At 35.6% G+C, this 15,415-nt stretch overlaps 1 protein-coding gene across 1 annotated transcript; it reads right to left on the bottom strand.

The window, feature by feature from the left end:
• Positions 1–6,762: 6,762 nt before the first annotated feature.
• Positions 6,763–9,782, bottom strand: LOC133317124 (pentatricopeptide repeat-containing protein At4g33170). The gene has a single exon (XM_061518948.1). It carries the CDS (start codon positions 9,780–9,782, stop codon positions 6,825–6,827), a length of 2,958 nt encoding a protein of 985 aa, XP_061374932.1. The 3' UTR covers positions 6,763–6,824.
• Between the last annotated feature and the right edge of the window lie 5,633 nt (positions 9,783–15,415).

Genomic DNA, 15,415 nt, shown 5'->3' with positions numbered 1-15,415 from the left:
AAATTACAAAAATATCATGATTTTCGCCCTAAAACGACGTCGTATTGGACTTACTGCAGTTAAGTTATCTGCAGTAACTACAGAAAAAGTGAACCAATTATACATTTATATTATAAAGAAGATTTGGAATATAAGTTTTATCGACTTTATGTAAAAGTACACATCATTAAATCAACATAAGGTACTAAGTCCCATTTACAAAATACAAATGCTACAACTAAAAGTTAATTATGGTCTAGTACAAATTTTTACAACAAAATAAAACATAGACTTTATTGGATAATATTTCTGCCTGGATTCAAATGTCATCTACTTTAGATCTGTCCTCTATATTTTGAAAATAGACACTGAATGAGATATTTATCTCAGTGAAAAGAGCAATTAAAAATTTTTTCTCAAAAAAATGTAGTGAATAATATTAACATCGTACTAGTTTAAAATAGTCTTGACACCACAAATATACATAATATTTTCAGCCAAGATATTTTCATAAGCATAAATTTTTCTATTTATCAAAACTACTCTGTATTCTGCAAATGGTGTCCCTTTGCCTCATCTTCTCTATAGAATATGTTTCTTTGACTCAAGAAATTCAATTTTTTGACCATGCACATATTTAGATTACCTTCTATAAGGAATCTTATCAGTTTTTAACGCAGACAAACATGCGTATACATCCAAAAAGATTTCATACAAAGAAATTTTAGTTCATCATATATCATGAAGAAGGTTATATTTATAAATTTTTTGTTTATAAACTCTTACAAAATACACTATGTCTGGCCGGTAATACACTCTTGAGTAGAGTATTACCGGTTAGACATAGTGTAGTTTATAAGTTTGTAAAAAAAAAATTTGTCAATATAACCCTACTCATATATCACTACTTAAAAATTTAATATCACTATAAAAGTAAGAACAATCACACACAGTGTGTGCTCACGCAACACAAATTGGTAATAAAATGAAATATGCTTTCACAGACACAAAGAACAACCTTCAAGCAATAAAAAAGGAACTATATAAAATATTCTCAAGAAACTCAAGGAACACTACTAAAAAAAATCTGTATAGCGACGAAAATGTTATGGAAATTTCATTGCTAATTTCATCCTCACTACTACTTTCCGTCACAAATTCCCTCGCAAACGAATTTGCAATAGAAAGTAGTAGCGATGATGAAATTAATGACGGAATTTTCATAGCAATTATCATCGCTATACAGGTGTTTTCTAGTAGTGGAATCATTACATATGTATATATATTTCTTACCCCATCGCCCGATATCCCAAAAAAATATTTTCTTAACCATATAATTAACCATTGGTACTATTTTTTTCAGAGCAGATGATATAAAGGTTTTGGAAGGGATAGATAAGATGTCTCAATCTCTCAGGAAAACCGACTTAAAAGGGCGATGATCACATTTAACCTACTTAATCTATTGTTTCTTTCTAGCCTAATAAAATTGCTAGAGAGAAATTCATTCTTACCCAATTCTAAAGTTGTGCAGGATGGAATCTGCTTTAGAACAGATGAAAGCAAGGAATAGAAAGTACAACATTACATTGAGGTCTCTCAATTTATCATTGCTTGGATCACACATACTACTCAACATAAACATAACATTCTTAAAGATTTTGAAAAATGGATCCAAGAGCTTCAATTCTGTAGCTAGACCATCTAGGACTGTAGAGTGCAGAGATCTGAGACTACTATAGAAAAGCTGCAAGCCACGAGCCGAACCATCTCATCTGGATTGCAAGTACTCCATGCCGCCAGGAGTTGTTACAGAGTTTTATTGTATGCGTTAGTTCTAATTTTGCATACTTATTTACTTAAAGACATTTTATGATATCATGATTTCTAACATTAATTTTCAAAGTAATATGATTGATGTTATTTTAGTAAATAATAAGTATTTATATTTAATAATTTTCTGATATCATGAAATAATTTTCAAGGTGATGTTTAAGTGACGCAAAAAGAAAATGATCAATCAAAGTAAGAAAACGACAAGAAGAATGCTCACTAAAAGATTGTGAAGGTTGCCAAGAACAAATAAAAAAATCATAAAAATGATATTTCATGTGTTGTTATGAACATTACTTAAGGGTCTTTGTGAATTGTGATCTTGTTAAAAAACTATTTGAGAATTTTAATGAAATTGCCATTGATCTTTGTGATAAAAAAAATTTAAGAACATTGTTTCATGAAATTTTCATGTGATCTTTATGAACATTATATCATGTGTTGTTAATGAAAATATTATTTCATGTGATCTTTGTGAATGAGAAATTTTATCTTTTATATTTTAATTTGGTTTGGGCCTATAAACTTTTATTTGTAACTTAGTAGGCCTTGCAGGTTGTGTTAGGTTTTTTAATTTTTTATAATAGACATAGGTCAGGCCTATTAATCAAGTCTTTAATAGGCTAATAGGTCAGTATAGACTCTAAATATTTTACATAAGTTTAGGATATCAAAGTCAAAACTTGGCCTAGTATGACCCATTTACACCCCTGCTTGTAATCCATCTACTGCACGATTGTTGCCAACAGGCTGGGGAATTATCCAAACTTGAATTATACACATCTTTAAACACTAAGACAGGGCAAGATTAACTTACAATTACTTAAAAACAATAAGTTTTCTATCCAATCTCAATCATTAATTTACTTCTATAAGGGGTAACTTTGCATACTTGTAATCCATCTACTGCACGATTGTTGCCGGTAGGTTGAATGATTCTACATAAGGGGAATTATCCAAACCTAAATAGTACCCCTCTTCAAACACTAAGGTAGAGCAAGATCAACTTACAATTACTTAAGAACAAGAAGTTTTCTATCCAATCTTAATGATTATTTACTTCTATATATCTAATGGTTCTCATACAAATAAATCGGAGGCATTAGACATAAGTGGGATCGACGGTCAAAATTAAGATGATAACTTGAACTAGTAAAAATAGTTCCAGAGCCAGAATTTAATTATAGTCGGGGCAAAAAAAATTAACATATCAAATTATCAAAATATTTATCGTAATTATACAAATCTTTTAGGGGGAAATTTACCATGAATTCTAGCATACTTATCTAAATTATTTACTAAATAATGTCACATAACATTGAAAATTCAAATAAACAATAGTCAATGATTATATATCAAAGCAAACATATAAAAAAACACTAACCTTTTCAGTAAGCATTCCAAACAAAAGAATCTCACTTCCTCCCACAGGATAATAAGCAATGAACTAAGCATTGTCCTAAAGATATAAATACACACAAATATAATAATTATATGTATAATAACATTTAATAAACAATTTAATCTATAATAAAAAAATTGCATACTAAAATTGTAAACGACGTTATTTTAAATTGACAAAATCTTCAAGGATATTTCAGCAATCTCCCTTTCAATATACACAACCAAATTATTTGCAAGAAAGTCATCCTTCATTTTGAATAAAAGTGATGGCACACAACAAATAAATATATAATATTCAGGCACGATGGTTGATAAAACCTAACAAACAAAAAACAATAAGATAAAATAAAATATTTTGTGTGCATAGAAATTTAATTATTTAATCAACAGAAGCTACAATTTTCTAGCGAAAGATTAAAACTTTAAAACACTCTTTCTAATCCTCAACCAAAGAATCAACATTCAACAAACTAGATAACAAAAGTTAATTAAAAAACAAAATTTTAGTAGATATCTGCAAAACAGATGAAAGAGGTTAAGGAGAGTAACCGCAACAGTGAATGTAAGTAGCGTTGACAGCGAACGCCTGAAGAAGACACAACGCTGAAGAAGACACAACGTTGAAAAGAAGAAAAGCTTGAAAACAAGAAGGGTGCCCTTTTAAGAATGGACCTTAAATGATTATTATGGCTTAATGGCCGAGCAGTTTCACTTTCCGGGGGTGTTTGGTTCAAGTTTTTGGAGAGGATTACCGGTAATCCTTCTTTGGTAAATGTAATTACCACGTTTGGTAGAAGGAATAAATTACGATTCCCGGATATCCAAGGATTACCGGTAATTTGATTTATAAAGAAAAGTCACTATTCAGATTACCAAAAATAATATGGTAATTCGGAATACCAATCAGAATACCAAGTAAAGGGAAAGCACAACAATAAATTTTGAGACAAAAATACCCCAATACACATAAAAATCTAGACCCAATCTATCAATTACAAAAGTAAAAATAGTTTGGGGTTATTTTTGTAAAATAACCTCATATTCCAAGTCATATTTCGTTCTAAACCAAATATAGAATCAGTAATTTTTACCTAATATTCCCGGTAATATTTTGGCGAACCAAACACATCTTTCGTAAGATTCCAAGTAAACTCAATTTCTACTGAATTCTCATTAATCATGATTCCCGGTCACCAAAAAATTTCTCTTGTACCAAACACACCCTCCTTTCTTTCACTAATGGTCTTTGTAGCAAGAATTGTTGCATAGTGTAATGTGGGCTGTTAAAATATGCGTTTTCAATCTATAAAGGGCCATGTATTGTGGGTTGTTACATGTACGTTTTCAATCATTGAAAGATCCATAATAATTCATCTTTAATATATTTTAGTTTTTAGATAGGGCCAAGACTCCACCTAGCTACCAAGGTCCATAATAATCCATCTTCTATGATAATCTATTCATAATAAATAAAAAAATTTAAATTTAGCTAGAGCCTAGCCCCCACCTACCATTAAGGTGGCTATGCCACTGAATAAAAAACAATCGTGACATATATATATATATATATATATATATATATATATATATATATATATATATATATATATATATATATATATATATATATAAAGTAGGGTTACATTGACAAACTTTTTTTTTTATAAACTTACAAACTACGCTATGTATGACCAGTAATACTCTACTCAAGAGTGTATTATCGGTCAGACATAATATAATTTGTAAACAAAAAATTTATACATATAACCTTCTTATATATATATATATATATATATATATATATATATATATATATATATATATATATATATATATCGGGGTTTACATTTCTGCAACTGTTACGTGCAGCAATCGAATATTTGCCATATAAAATTATATCTGGAGCCGCTTTACATACAGCAACGACAAGTGTATAGTTATGATTATCCACATTTAATGCTTTCATCCTTTGTATGGTTATGATTCTCCGCATTTAATGCTTTCAAGTATATATATGGCAAGTATTTGATTGTTGCACACGTACATCAGCTGCAGAAATGTAAACCATATATATATATGGGAAGAAAAATATTTCTGCAGTTAATGCAGATAAGTTATCTGTATTTATTTCCAAAGCGACGTCATTTTGGTATTGAAATCTTAAAAAATTATAAATATAAAGACTATTATAACCCTGAAATAAATTAAAATTATAAAAACACCATGATTTTCGCCCCAAAATGACGTCGTATTGGGCTTACTGCCGATAACTTATCTTCGGTAAGCAAACCCTATATATATATATATATATGGAAAAAATATTTCTCAAGCAGCTTGAGATAAGTCTATCGCTACTCTAAAACTACGTCGTTTTATTTATTTATTTCCTTATATTAATTGATTCACCTTTGAATGGTTATGATTTTCTTTTTCTCTCTCTTCCTTTATCACCATTGATTCATCTTTGTACGGTTTTGTTTAGTAGCCGATTATCTCAAGCAGTTTAAGAAACGATAAGCTCATATATAATATATATATATATATATATATATATATATATATATATATATATATATATATATATATATATATATATTGGATCAATTTTTCATGTCAACTGGCTTACATTTTTATTTTTATTTTTGGTTAAAGGCAAATCCGGGATACTGGGTCCGTGCATTTAAGATAATTACTTTTCCTAGATTTTTGCCTAAAGTTTATTTTTGAGCAATTAAGGTTGTAAAAATACTTAACTTTAAGGTCGAGTGGCTAACCCTAAAATATATAAAGGGCAAGTATTGAAGTTCTTGAGGTGTGTATGGGAAATAGAAATGGTTAGAAATTGTATTTGGTAAAATGAATTTAATTTTTTATTCTAGAGAATGAACAGACACAACATAAAATATGTGTTTATCAACTATGTTTTTCGACCTGGAAACTATTCTTAAGCACTAAAATAAAATATTATTTTTCTCCCTAAGTAGGTCAGATAACAAAATAATTACTATACACGCCTAGGCCAAGTGGCTAACCTCACAAATATTGAAGTACTTATTTAGAGCATATAATATGATTCAATCCATTTGTGAAGGCAAGTGAGTACAATCTATTTTGTCAATTTTGCATATTTAATATTTTTCATTTTCTATATGTATTACTTGATTACCATAATATAAAAAAATATATAACATGGATTAACTTTAAACTTTAACTTCTTTTAGGACTAAACTACTAATTTAGTTTTCCAAAGATTTACTTGACATTAATTTGATCCTCAAAATATTTGTGATATCAAGTAAGTTCTTTAAATATTAAGAGATACAAATGTTACTTATTTTGATTTATAGTAACTTGACACAAAGATTATTTTGATGTCGATTTTAATCTTTGAAAGATTTGTGTGACATTACAGGATATTGCATGACATGGCAAACAATAAAAAGGACGACGCCAAAATCCAATGTGAATCTTATATATTTCTCTCTACCTAGAACCTACCATGCAAGTCAGTGAATGACAAAGGAAGTGCCAACAAAGGCGGGTTAGTTGATGGTTCGCACATAAGTGAACTCAAATAATGGGGTATTATTCAGGGAATGATTCAATTGTCACCAGTAATCACCACAAGAACAAATCCCACTCCTGAAATGATGAAATCGATTTGCATCTCTCAAAACAATCTCTCGCTGAAAAACCCTTGATATATATTTGATTGCATTATGGCAATCTCCACATACTCTAAGATTTTTAATTACCCTTAATGTGGTGGATGATGGAGTTTTTATGAGCCCATAAGCTATTGCTAGCTTCTCACTATGATAATATAAAGCACTCTCTTTATCTTCTTCTTCTATATCAGCAAGTGCAAAGTCTGTATCAGGGACATATCCTACTTCTCTGATCCTCTTAATAATATACTCCAGCTTATTATATATCATGTCAGCTTCTTCATGTGATCTATCGCCAGCTACAAACAAATGCACCTTGTTCTTCATATCTACCCAACTAAACCCCGGATCTTTTTTTACATTTACTCTTTTCATCATTTTTCTAGCACTCACCACATTTTCCCATTGGTTAGCAGCCGCATATATATTGGATAAAAGAACATAAGCAGCTGAATCAGATGGCTCCAAGGCAAAGAGCTTTTCTGCTACACGTTTTCCCGTCTCTTTGTCTCCCTGAACCCTACAAGCATTAAGCAGAGTTCTATACATTGAAGCAGAAGCTTCAAAAGGCATTGATAATACCACCTTTTCAGCTTCTTGTATACACCCCGCACGGCTAAGGGCATCAACAAGACAAGAATAGTGCTCAATCTCAGGTTCAATTCCATAGTTCTTCTGCATAGAATAAAAATTTTCATAGGCTTCGGATATCAAACCAGAATGACTACACGCAGAAAGGACCCCGATAAAAGTAACTCTATCTGGCGTTACACCCCTAGTTTTCATATCTTTGAAAAAGTAAAGGGCTTCCTCAGCATTTCCATGTTGAGCTAATCCTACTATCATGGCATTCCACAAGGCAATACCCCTCGTGTTCATTCTTTTAAATAAACTGTATGCATCTTCTATGTTCCCACACTTGGCATACATGTCAACAAGCGAGGTCATCACATAAGGATCAAAAGCACAGTTCAACTTTATAACATTTGCATGAATTTGTCTCCCCTGTTCCAAGGCTGTTAAAAGAGAGCTAGCCTTTACAAGGGTAGCAAAGGTATACTCGTCAGGTTGCACCCCAGCAAGTCTCATTTGATGGTATGTAAAAAGAGCACGCTCCTCGCCTCCATTTTCCACAAATCCTGAAATCATAGTAGTCCATGCAACATCATCTGGCGAAGAGATCTCACCGAAAACTTTGTATGCACTTTCCATCTCTCCACATTTTAGATACATGTCCAGAATACCACTAATGACAAACAAATCTAAATTAAACCTCCTTTTTATAACAACAGCATGAATTTGCTGCCCTTGTTGAAGCCCCACTAAGCATCCAGCGGCTTTAGCTGCATTCGCCAGTGTAATCTCATCTGTTCTCTCTCCACTTTCATGCATTAGACTGAAGAGCCCCAATGCTTTGTGATAGCTACTACTCACTATGTACCCATACATCATAGCATTCCAACATGACAAATCAAATACATCTTGGATATGAAAAAGAGATTCTGCCTCCTCCATCTTTCCACTCTTAGAATAGACATCAATTAGAGCTGTTGAAACAAATGAATCCAAGATGATGCCAGCTTTTATTGCATGAGTATGAATCTGCGTACCCAGATAGTAGCCTTCTTTAAGAGAGGAGCAAGCCCTCAAAACACTTGCAATGGTGAACTGATCAGGAAATAAGCCACTGCGTAATAAATCAATGAACAAGCTAACAGAAAACTCTTCTAAACCATTCAGTCCACAACCAGATATCATGGTGTTCCATGATATTAAATCCACCTCTTTCATTTGACTGAACATTACTTTTGCATAATAAACAGAACCTGCCTTAATGTACATATTTATAAGGCTATTTGCAACAGAGACAACTCGATCCAACCCCGACCTCACAACAACACCGTGAATCTGTTTTCCCAGTTCAAGATGGTTTACATTGGCAACAGCAGAAAGGATCACAACTAACGTCAAGCTGTCATATGGTACATGTGATTTGACCATATCTATAAAACAAGCAATAGCTTCCCAAGTTTCACCAGCTTGGAGATATTGAGACAATGTCTTGTTCTGCAGAATCACATCCAAATCATCATCACACAGAAACAATTTCGTGGCATAAGCTCGAACCTGCCTTTCAAAAACAGTTTTACCAACAGCAGCGAGAAGAGTACGGACACTGATGTAATCTGGACGCAGCCCACTTCGGTGAAAAGCTGAGAAGAGAAGTAACGCTTCATCCTCAAGACTCATTTCCACGTAGGCCTTCAACATCACGTTCCAGAGCACCAAATCCTTTACAGGCATCCCATCAAACAAAACACGAGCCTCTCTGATTCGTCGAAACTTGGCGTATATATTGACCAAAGCCCCAGCCACAAACACATCCCATTCCAACCCAATCTTAAGGGCGTAACCATGCAAGGCCTCGGAAGCGAAGACAGAACCCGAGAGCAGGCACATCTTTAACACAGGAGCCAAAGTGTGACGAGTAGTCAACACAACAGATTGACGGAGAAGACGGAAAAGGTGAAAACCCTCTTGAGTTTTCTCAGCATCAGTGTCTCCGGCATGCGCATAGGCAGCGAGAATGGCGTTCCAGGTGACGAGGTCTCTGTCAGGCGTTATATCAAACAGTTTACGTGCTGACGATAGTGACCCGCATTTGCCGTACATTGTGATGAGGTTGTTCGTTAGAAAACGATCTGGGTGCTGCCCGGAGGTTAAGATGCGCGCATGAGCACGCTTTCCGAGGAGAAAATCCGAAGCGGCAATGGCATGGCGGAGGATGGAAAACCATTGACCAAGAGAGTGAGAGAGCGCGAGAGAAGGGAAGTGAATGAGGCGAGCGCGTGGAGTTAGTGGACTGACAATGGAAGTGGCTCGCAATCGCGAATGCATCTTCGCCTTCGGAACTCATTATCCGATGTTGGCTACAAAACAACTACTTTGGAAAACTGTTGTTCTGTTGGAATTGAAAGGGACAAAATATTCTGGGACTAGGAATCGATTTGCCATCCTGAGTCCACCAACACGTTTGCAATGGGGGCGGGAGTATGTAAAGTCAACCATTCAAAATCATTTTACAAGAGAAGTATTATATAACATTATTTGAGTAATTTTTAAGCATATAAGTTTTAAATCAACTAGGCAAGAAAATAATAAAATTTAAAGCGAAAAAGGTATTTTGTAATGAAACAAGGAAAAACATTTTTTCAGGTTGCATCATAATTCAATTTTCATATTGTGACCCTTCGATTTGTGTGCAAATATTTTATTTTTATTTTTTTAATAAATGTGGAATTCATTGAGTTACAGTATGAAAATTCAATTCTACTGCAATATGAGAAAATCAAACTCCATGAAACAATTACAATTCATCAAAACTGAATAATTAAATTTAGTCATAGAACAATCACTTCGATAATGCAAAAGTGAAAACAATTTTCAAAACTACTTGTGGAGTTCGTGCAACGGTCCACAGATTTTGTCATCCCTGGAGATTACAAGAGTGCTGTTTTATTGGTTATTATTACAATAAAATGTATTTTTCCTTTCTTTATTTTTTGTTATTCAGTTGTAACAGCAGCTGAGCTGGATATTGTTAGGACCCATGTGTGGTTAGCGTGAGCATTTTCTTTACGATTCTGTTATGACTCTCCTTTCTTGCTTTTGCTGATATATACAGCTTCTGTACTGCACACTTGGTTCAATCAACACAAAAAGATGAATATTCAGTTTAGGCTCTGTTTTCTATAGCTAATATGGTATCAGATGTTTTCCTTTGATCTTCTCTGCCATTCTTAATGGCTCGTGGAAACAACCGTCCACCACCTACCGACTCCACCTCTGCTAGTTCGGGCACATCCGCATTCATGGATGATCCATCTAGCCCATATTTTTTGCATAGCCGTGACCATCCTGGTCTTGTTTTGGTTTCTCATTGTTTGACTGGTTCTAATTTTAATTCCTGGCAGCGTGCGATGTTACTTGCATTCACAGCTAAGAACAAGTTGGTGTTCGTTGATGGCACCCTTCTTCGTCCTCCTACAACTGATCTCTTGTTCTCGATTTGGAATCGCTGTAACTCCATGGTTTTCTCCTGGATTTTGAATTCTGTCACCAAGGATATTGCAGACAGTCTCCTCTATTTCACCAATGCGTATGATGCTTGGGGTGATTTGAAAACACGATTCTCTCAGGCGAATGGCCCTCGGATTTTTCAGCTTAAACAGCAGATCTCTTCTCTTTGCCAAGGCTCGTTGGATGTCAATGGCTATTATACTAGGCTGAAATCGCTCTGGGATGAGCTCCTTGATTATGCCCCTTTGCCGAATTGTACTTGTGGTGCTCTTCGCCTCGTCCATAATCATAGGGAACAAGATCATGTTCTCCAATTTCTAATTGGACTCAATGAATCCTGTGCTTCTTCGCGGGCTCAAATTTTACTCATGGATCCACTTCCTTCACTTGCTAAGATGTTTTCGATGATTCTCCAGAAGGAGCGTCAACGGCAATTGTTTGTGTCTCTACCATCGTCTGCCATTCCGAATTCTCCACTTTTGAATTCGGTCACCACTTCCTCTTCTTCACCATCAACTATTGATCCTCCATCACCAACGGTGGCTGCTGTCCAACGCCGCCGCTCAATTTGCACTTACTGCCACCTCTCAGGACACACCCGTGATAAGTGTTTTAAGCTAAACGGATATCATCCTGGTTACAAACCCACGGTTCCCAGGCCCAATACACTCCCTCCTCCGGCCCAATTGCCAGCCCAAGCCTTTTCGGTCTTTCCTGGTTCACACAACCCGTCTCACATTCTCACTTCTAACCAGACATCGCACCCTAATTTCCCTACCAGTGACTCACCGCTTGCATTTACCCCTTCTCAGTACAACCAGCCGGTGTCTCTTCTTCAACAGAGTTCTGCGTCTTCACGTCCGTCTTCTACATCCTCTGTCACTGATTCTACTCCTTCGGTAGCTAGCTTCAGTGGTAAGACCCTTTCCTTTCCCCCATCTTGTTGGATTTTGGACACAGGTGCTACGCACCATGTCTGTGTCAAACTTGATCTGTTTTGTTCTCATGCTCCTTCTACTTCTTTGGTGACTTTTCCAAACGGATCATCTGTCGTTGTTTCTTCAGTTGGTTCTGTTAGGGTTTCTGATTTTATTTTTCTATCGAACGTTTTATTTGTACCTTCTTTTTTCTTTAACCTTTTGTCCATCAGTGCTTTGACTCGCGACTCTCAAATCATTGCTAATTTTTCTTCTTCCTTTTGTTTCCTCCAGGATCGTGTTTCGGGAAGGATGATTGGGATTGCTAAACGTCATGGTGATCTCTATCTCTTAGACAGTACTAATTTGTTTCCCACTGCTCATGTTCCCTGCTCCCTTTGTTTTTCTTTTTCTGTTAAAACTGCATCTCTATGGCATTCTCGTTTGGGACATCTCTCCCATCCTGTTTTAAATTCTATGAAACACATTTTGGGTTTTTCTGATTATTTGCATGTGGATCATCATTGTCCCATTTGTCCCTTGGCGAAACAGAAACGCCTCCCATTCATTTTGAACCCTCATCTCTCTAATTCTCCCTTTGATTTGGTTCATTGTGACATTTGGGGACCCTTTACCACTGTCTCTGTTGAGGGTTCACGTTATTTTTTGACCTTGGTTGATGATTCAACCAGGTTTACATGGACTTATTTTCTACGTAATAAGTCTGTTTTTTCGACTTTTTTCTTTCCTTCTATCATTTGATTTGCACCCAGTATAAGTCCTTTATAAAATCCCTTAGATGTGACAATGCTCATGAGTTTAATCTGTCCTCCTTTTTCTCTTCCAAAGGCATCCAACTTTTTCACTCATGTGTAGATCGTCCTCAGCAGAACTCTGTGGTAGAAAGGAAGCACCAGCACCTCCTTAATGTTGCCCGTGCCCTCCATTTCCAGTCCAAAATCCCTCTTCAGTTTTGGCAAGACTGTGTTCTCACAGCAGTCTACCTCATTAATAGAACACCTTCTCCTCTTCTTCATTCTAAAACCCCTTTTGAATTACTTTGCAATAAATCTCCTTCATATGCCCATCTTCGAGTTTTTGGTTGTCTTTGCTATACTTCTACTCTCCCAAAAACTCGAAATAAATTTTCCCCACGTGCTTTGCCTGCTGTTTTTCTTGGCTACCCTACAGGCTACAAAGGTTATAAACTTTTAGATTTGGCTTCCAATAAAACTTTTATTTCACGGGATGTCATTTTTTATGAGCACATTTTCCCATTTTCCCTGAGTCATACACCTTCTTCTTTTCTCACTGAATTTTCTCACCTCCCTCCTGCCTTTAACCCCACTACAGTTTCTTTACCTTCCACCAGTACCTCAAGACCTCCACGGGCTAGGCATCCTCCTGCACATCTTTCTGACTACATTTGTTCTTCTTCTACCAATCATCCTTTATCCAATTTTATCTCTTATAATCACCTTTCTTCCTCTCATTCAGCATTTGTTAATTCCATCTCTTCTATTTTTGAGCCTGCTACTTTTTCTCAAGCATCTCAATTACCGGAATGGCAGGTTGCTATGACCACTGAGCTTTCTGCCCTTGCAGCCAATTCTACTTGGTCCATTGTATCACTTCCTCCAGGTAAGGAGGTTGTTGCCTGTCGATGGGTTTACAAAGTTAAGTATAACTCAGATGGCTCTCTTGAAAGGTATAAAGCGTGTTTGGTTGCTCAGGGTTTTAGTCAACAAAAAGGTATTGATTTTCTGGAAACTTTTTCTCCTGTGGCTAAAATTATAACTGTGCGAGTGCTTATTGCTTTGGCTGCAATTCATAACTGGTCCCTCACCCAATTGGATGTTAATAATGCATTCCTTCATGGGGATTTGCATGAAGAGGTATATATGTCCTTACCCCCTGGTTATTCTTCTACCCAGACTTCTCATTTGCCTCCCAATGCTGTTTGTAAGTTGCACAAATCACTTTATGGCCTTAGACAGGCTTCACGGCAATGGTTTGCCAAGTTTTCTGCCACCTTGTTAACTCTTGGTTTTACACAGTCTCAGTCAGATTACTCCTTGTTTATTCGGTACTCATCCCATACGTTTCTTGCTGTTTTGGTTTATGTGGATGACATTATAATTGCTTCCAATAATTCTATAGAGGTTCAGCAGCTGACTTCTCTTTTACACAGTAAGTTTAAGCTGAAAAATCTTGGAAACTTAAAATATTTTTTGGGTTTGGAAGTTGCCCGTAGTCAAAAAGGGATCTCTCTTTGTCAACGACATTATGCTTTGGAAATACTTAAAGATTCTGGTCATTTGGGATGTAAACCGCGTTCTGTTCCCATTGATGCTGGTCTCAAACTTTCTTCTGATGTTGGTGACTTGCTTACTGATCCTAGTGTATACAGACGCCTTATTGGTCGTTTGATTTACCTTACAATTACACGGCCTGACCTCTCATTTGCTGTCACTCATCTTAGTCAATTTATGAGCACTCCTCGTGAACCTCATTTACAAGCAGCTTACCGTCTTCTTGGTTATGTCAAAGGCACCATTGGTCAAGGATTGTTTTATTCATCTACTGCCTCTCCTCAGCTGAATGCTTTCTGTGATGCTGACTGGGCTGCTTGCCCTGACAGTAGACGCTCTATTTCAGGATATTGTGTTTTCATTGGTGACTCTTTAATTTCCTGGAAGTCTAAGAAACAACACACTGTTTCTAGATCTTCTACTGAATCTGAATATCGTTCTATGGCTCATGTGACCTGTGAGCTGTTATGGTTATTTTCTTTGTTTAAGGATCTGCATTTTTTACATTGTAAGCCTGCTCATCTTTTCTGTGATAATCAATCTGCTTTGCACTTGGCAGCCAACCCTGTTTTTCATGAACGCACCAAACACATTGAAATTGACTGCCACCTTGTTCGTGAACACATCATCAAAGGTACCTTGAAGACTTTTCCGGTTTCTTCCTCCAACCAGCTTGCTGATCTCTTCACCAAAGCTTTGCTGCCTTCCAAGTTTACTGTTTTGTTATCCAAGATGGGAGTTTTAAATATTTACTCTCCATCTTGAGGGGGCCTATTACAATAAAATGTATTTTTCCTTTCTTTATTTTTTGTTATTCAGTTGTAACAGCAGCTGAGCTGGATATTGTTAGGACCTATGTGTGGGATTGTTGGGACCCATGTGTGGTTAGCGTGAGCATTTTCTTTACGATTCTGTTATGACTCTCCTTTCTTGCTTTTGCTGATATATACAGCTTCTGTACTGCACACTTGGTTCAATCAACACAAAAAGATGAATATTCAGTTTAGGCTCTGTTTTCTATAGCTAATAGTTATCAATCATCGAATCCATTAATTTTACAAACATAAAGTTTACTCTTATTGAAACAATTTTAGAGAATGTCGATTCACAGACAGTGAGTCAACTGACAACTCTCATTGATTTTACGAACCAATCTCTTTGCATGCAAAACTTGTGTTAAGAAAAGCAATGTAAATTAGAACCCGGAAAGTAACAAGCCCAC

The sequence above is a fragment of the Gastrolobium bilobum genome, unplaced genomic scaffold (genome assembly GCF_033153095.1).
Source record: "Gastrolobium bilobum isolate Gb01-03AN ecotype WA unplaced genomic scaffold, APGP_CSIRO_Gbil_v1 utg5255, whole genome shotgun sequence".
NCBI classification, from domain to species: Eukaryota; Viridiplantae; Streptophyta; class Magnoliopsida; order Fabales; family Fabaceae; genus Gastrolobium; species Gastrolobium bilobum.
This window is presented reverse-complemented; position numbering and strand designations above follow the sequence as displayed.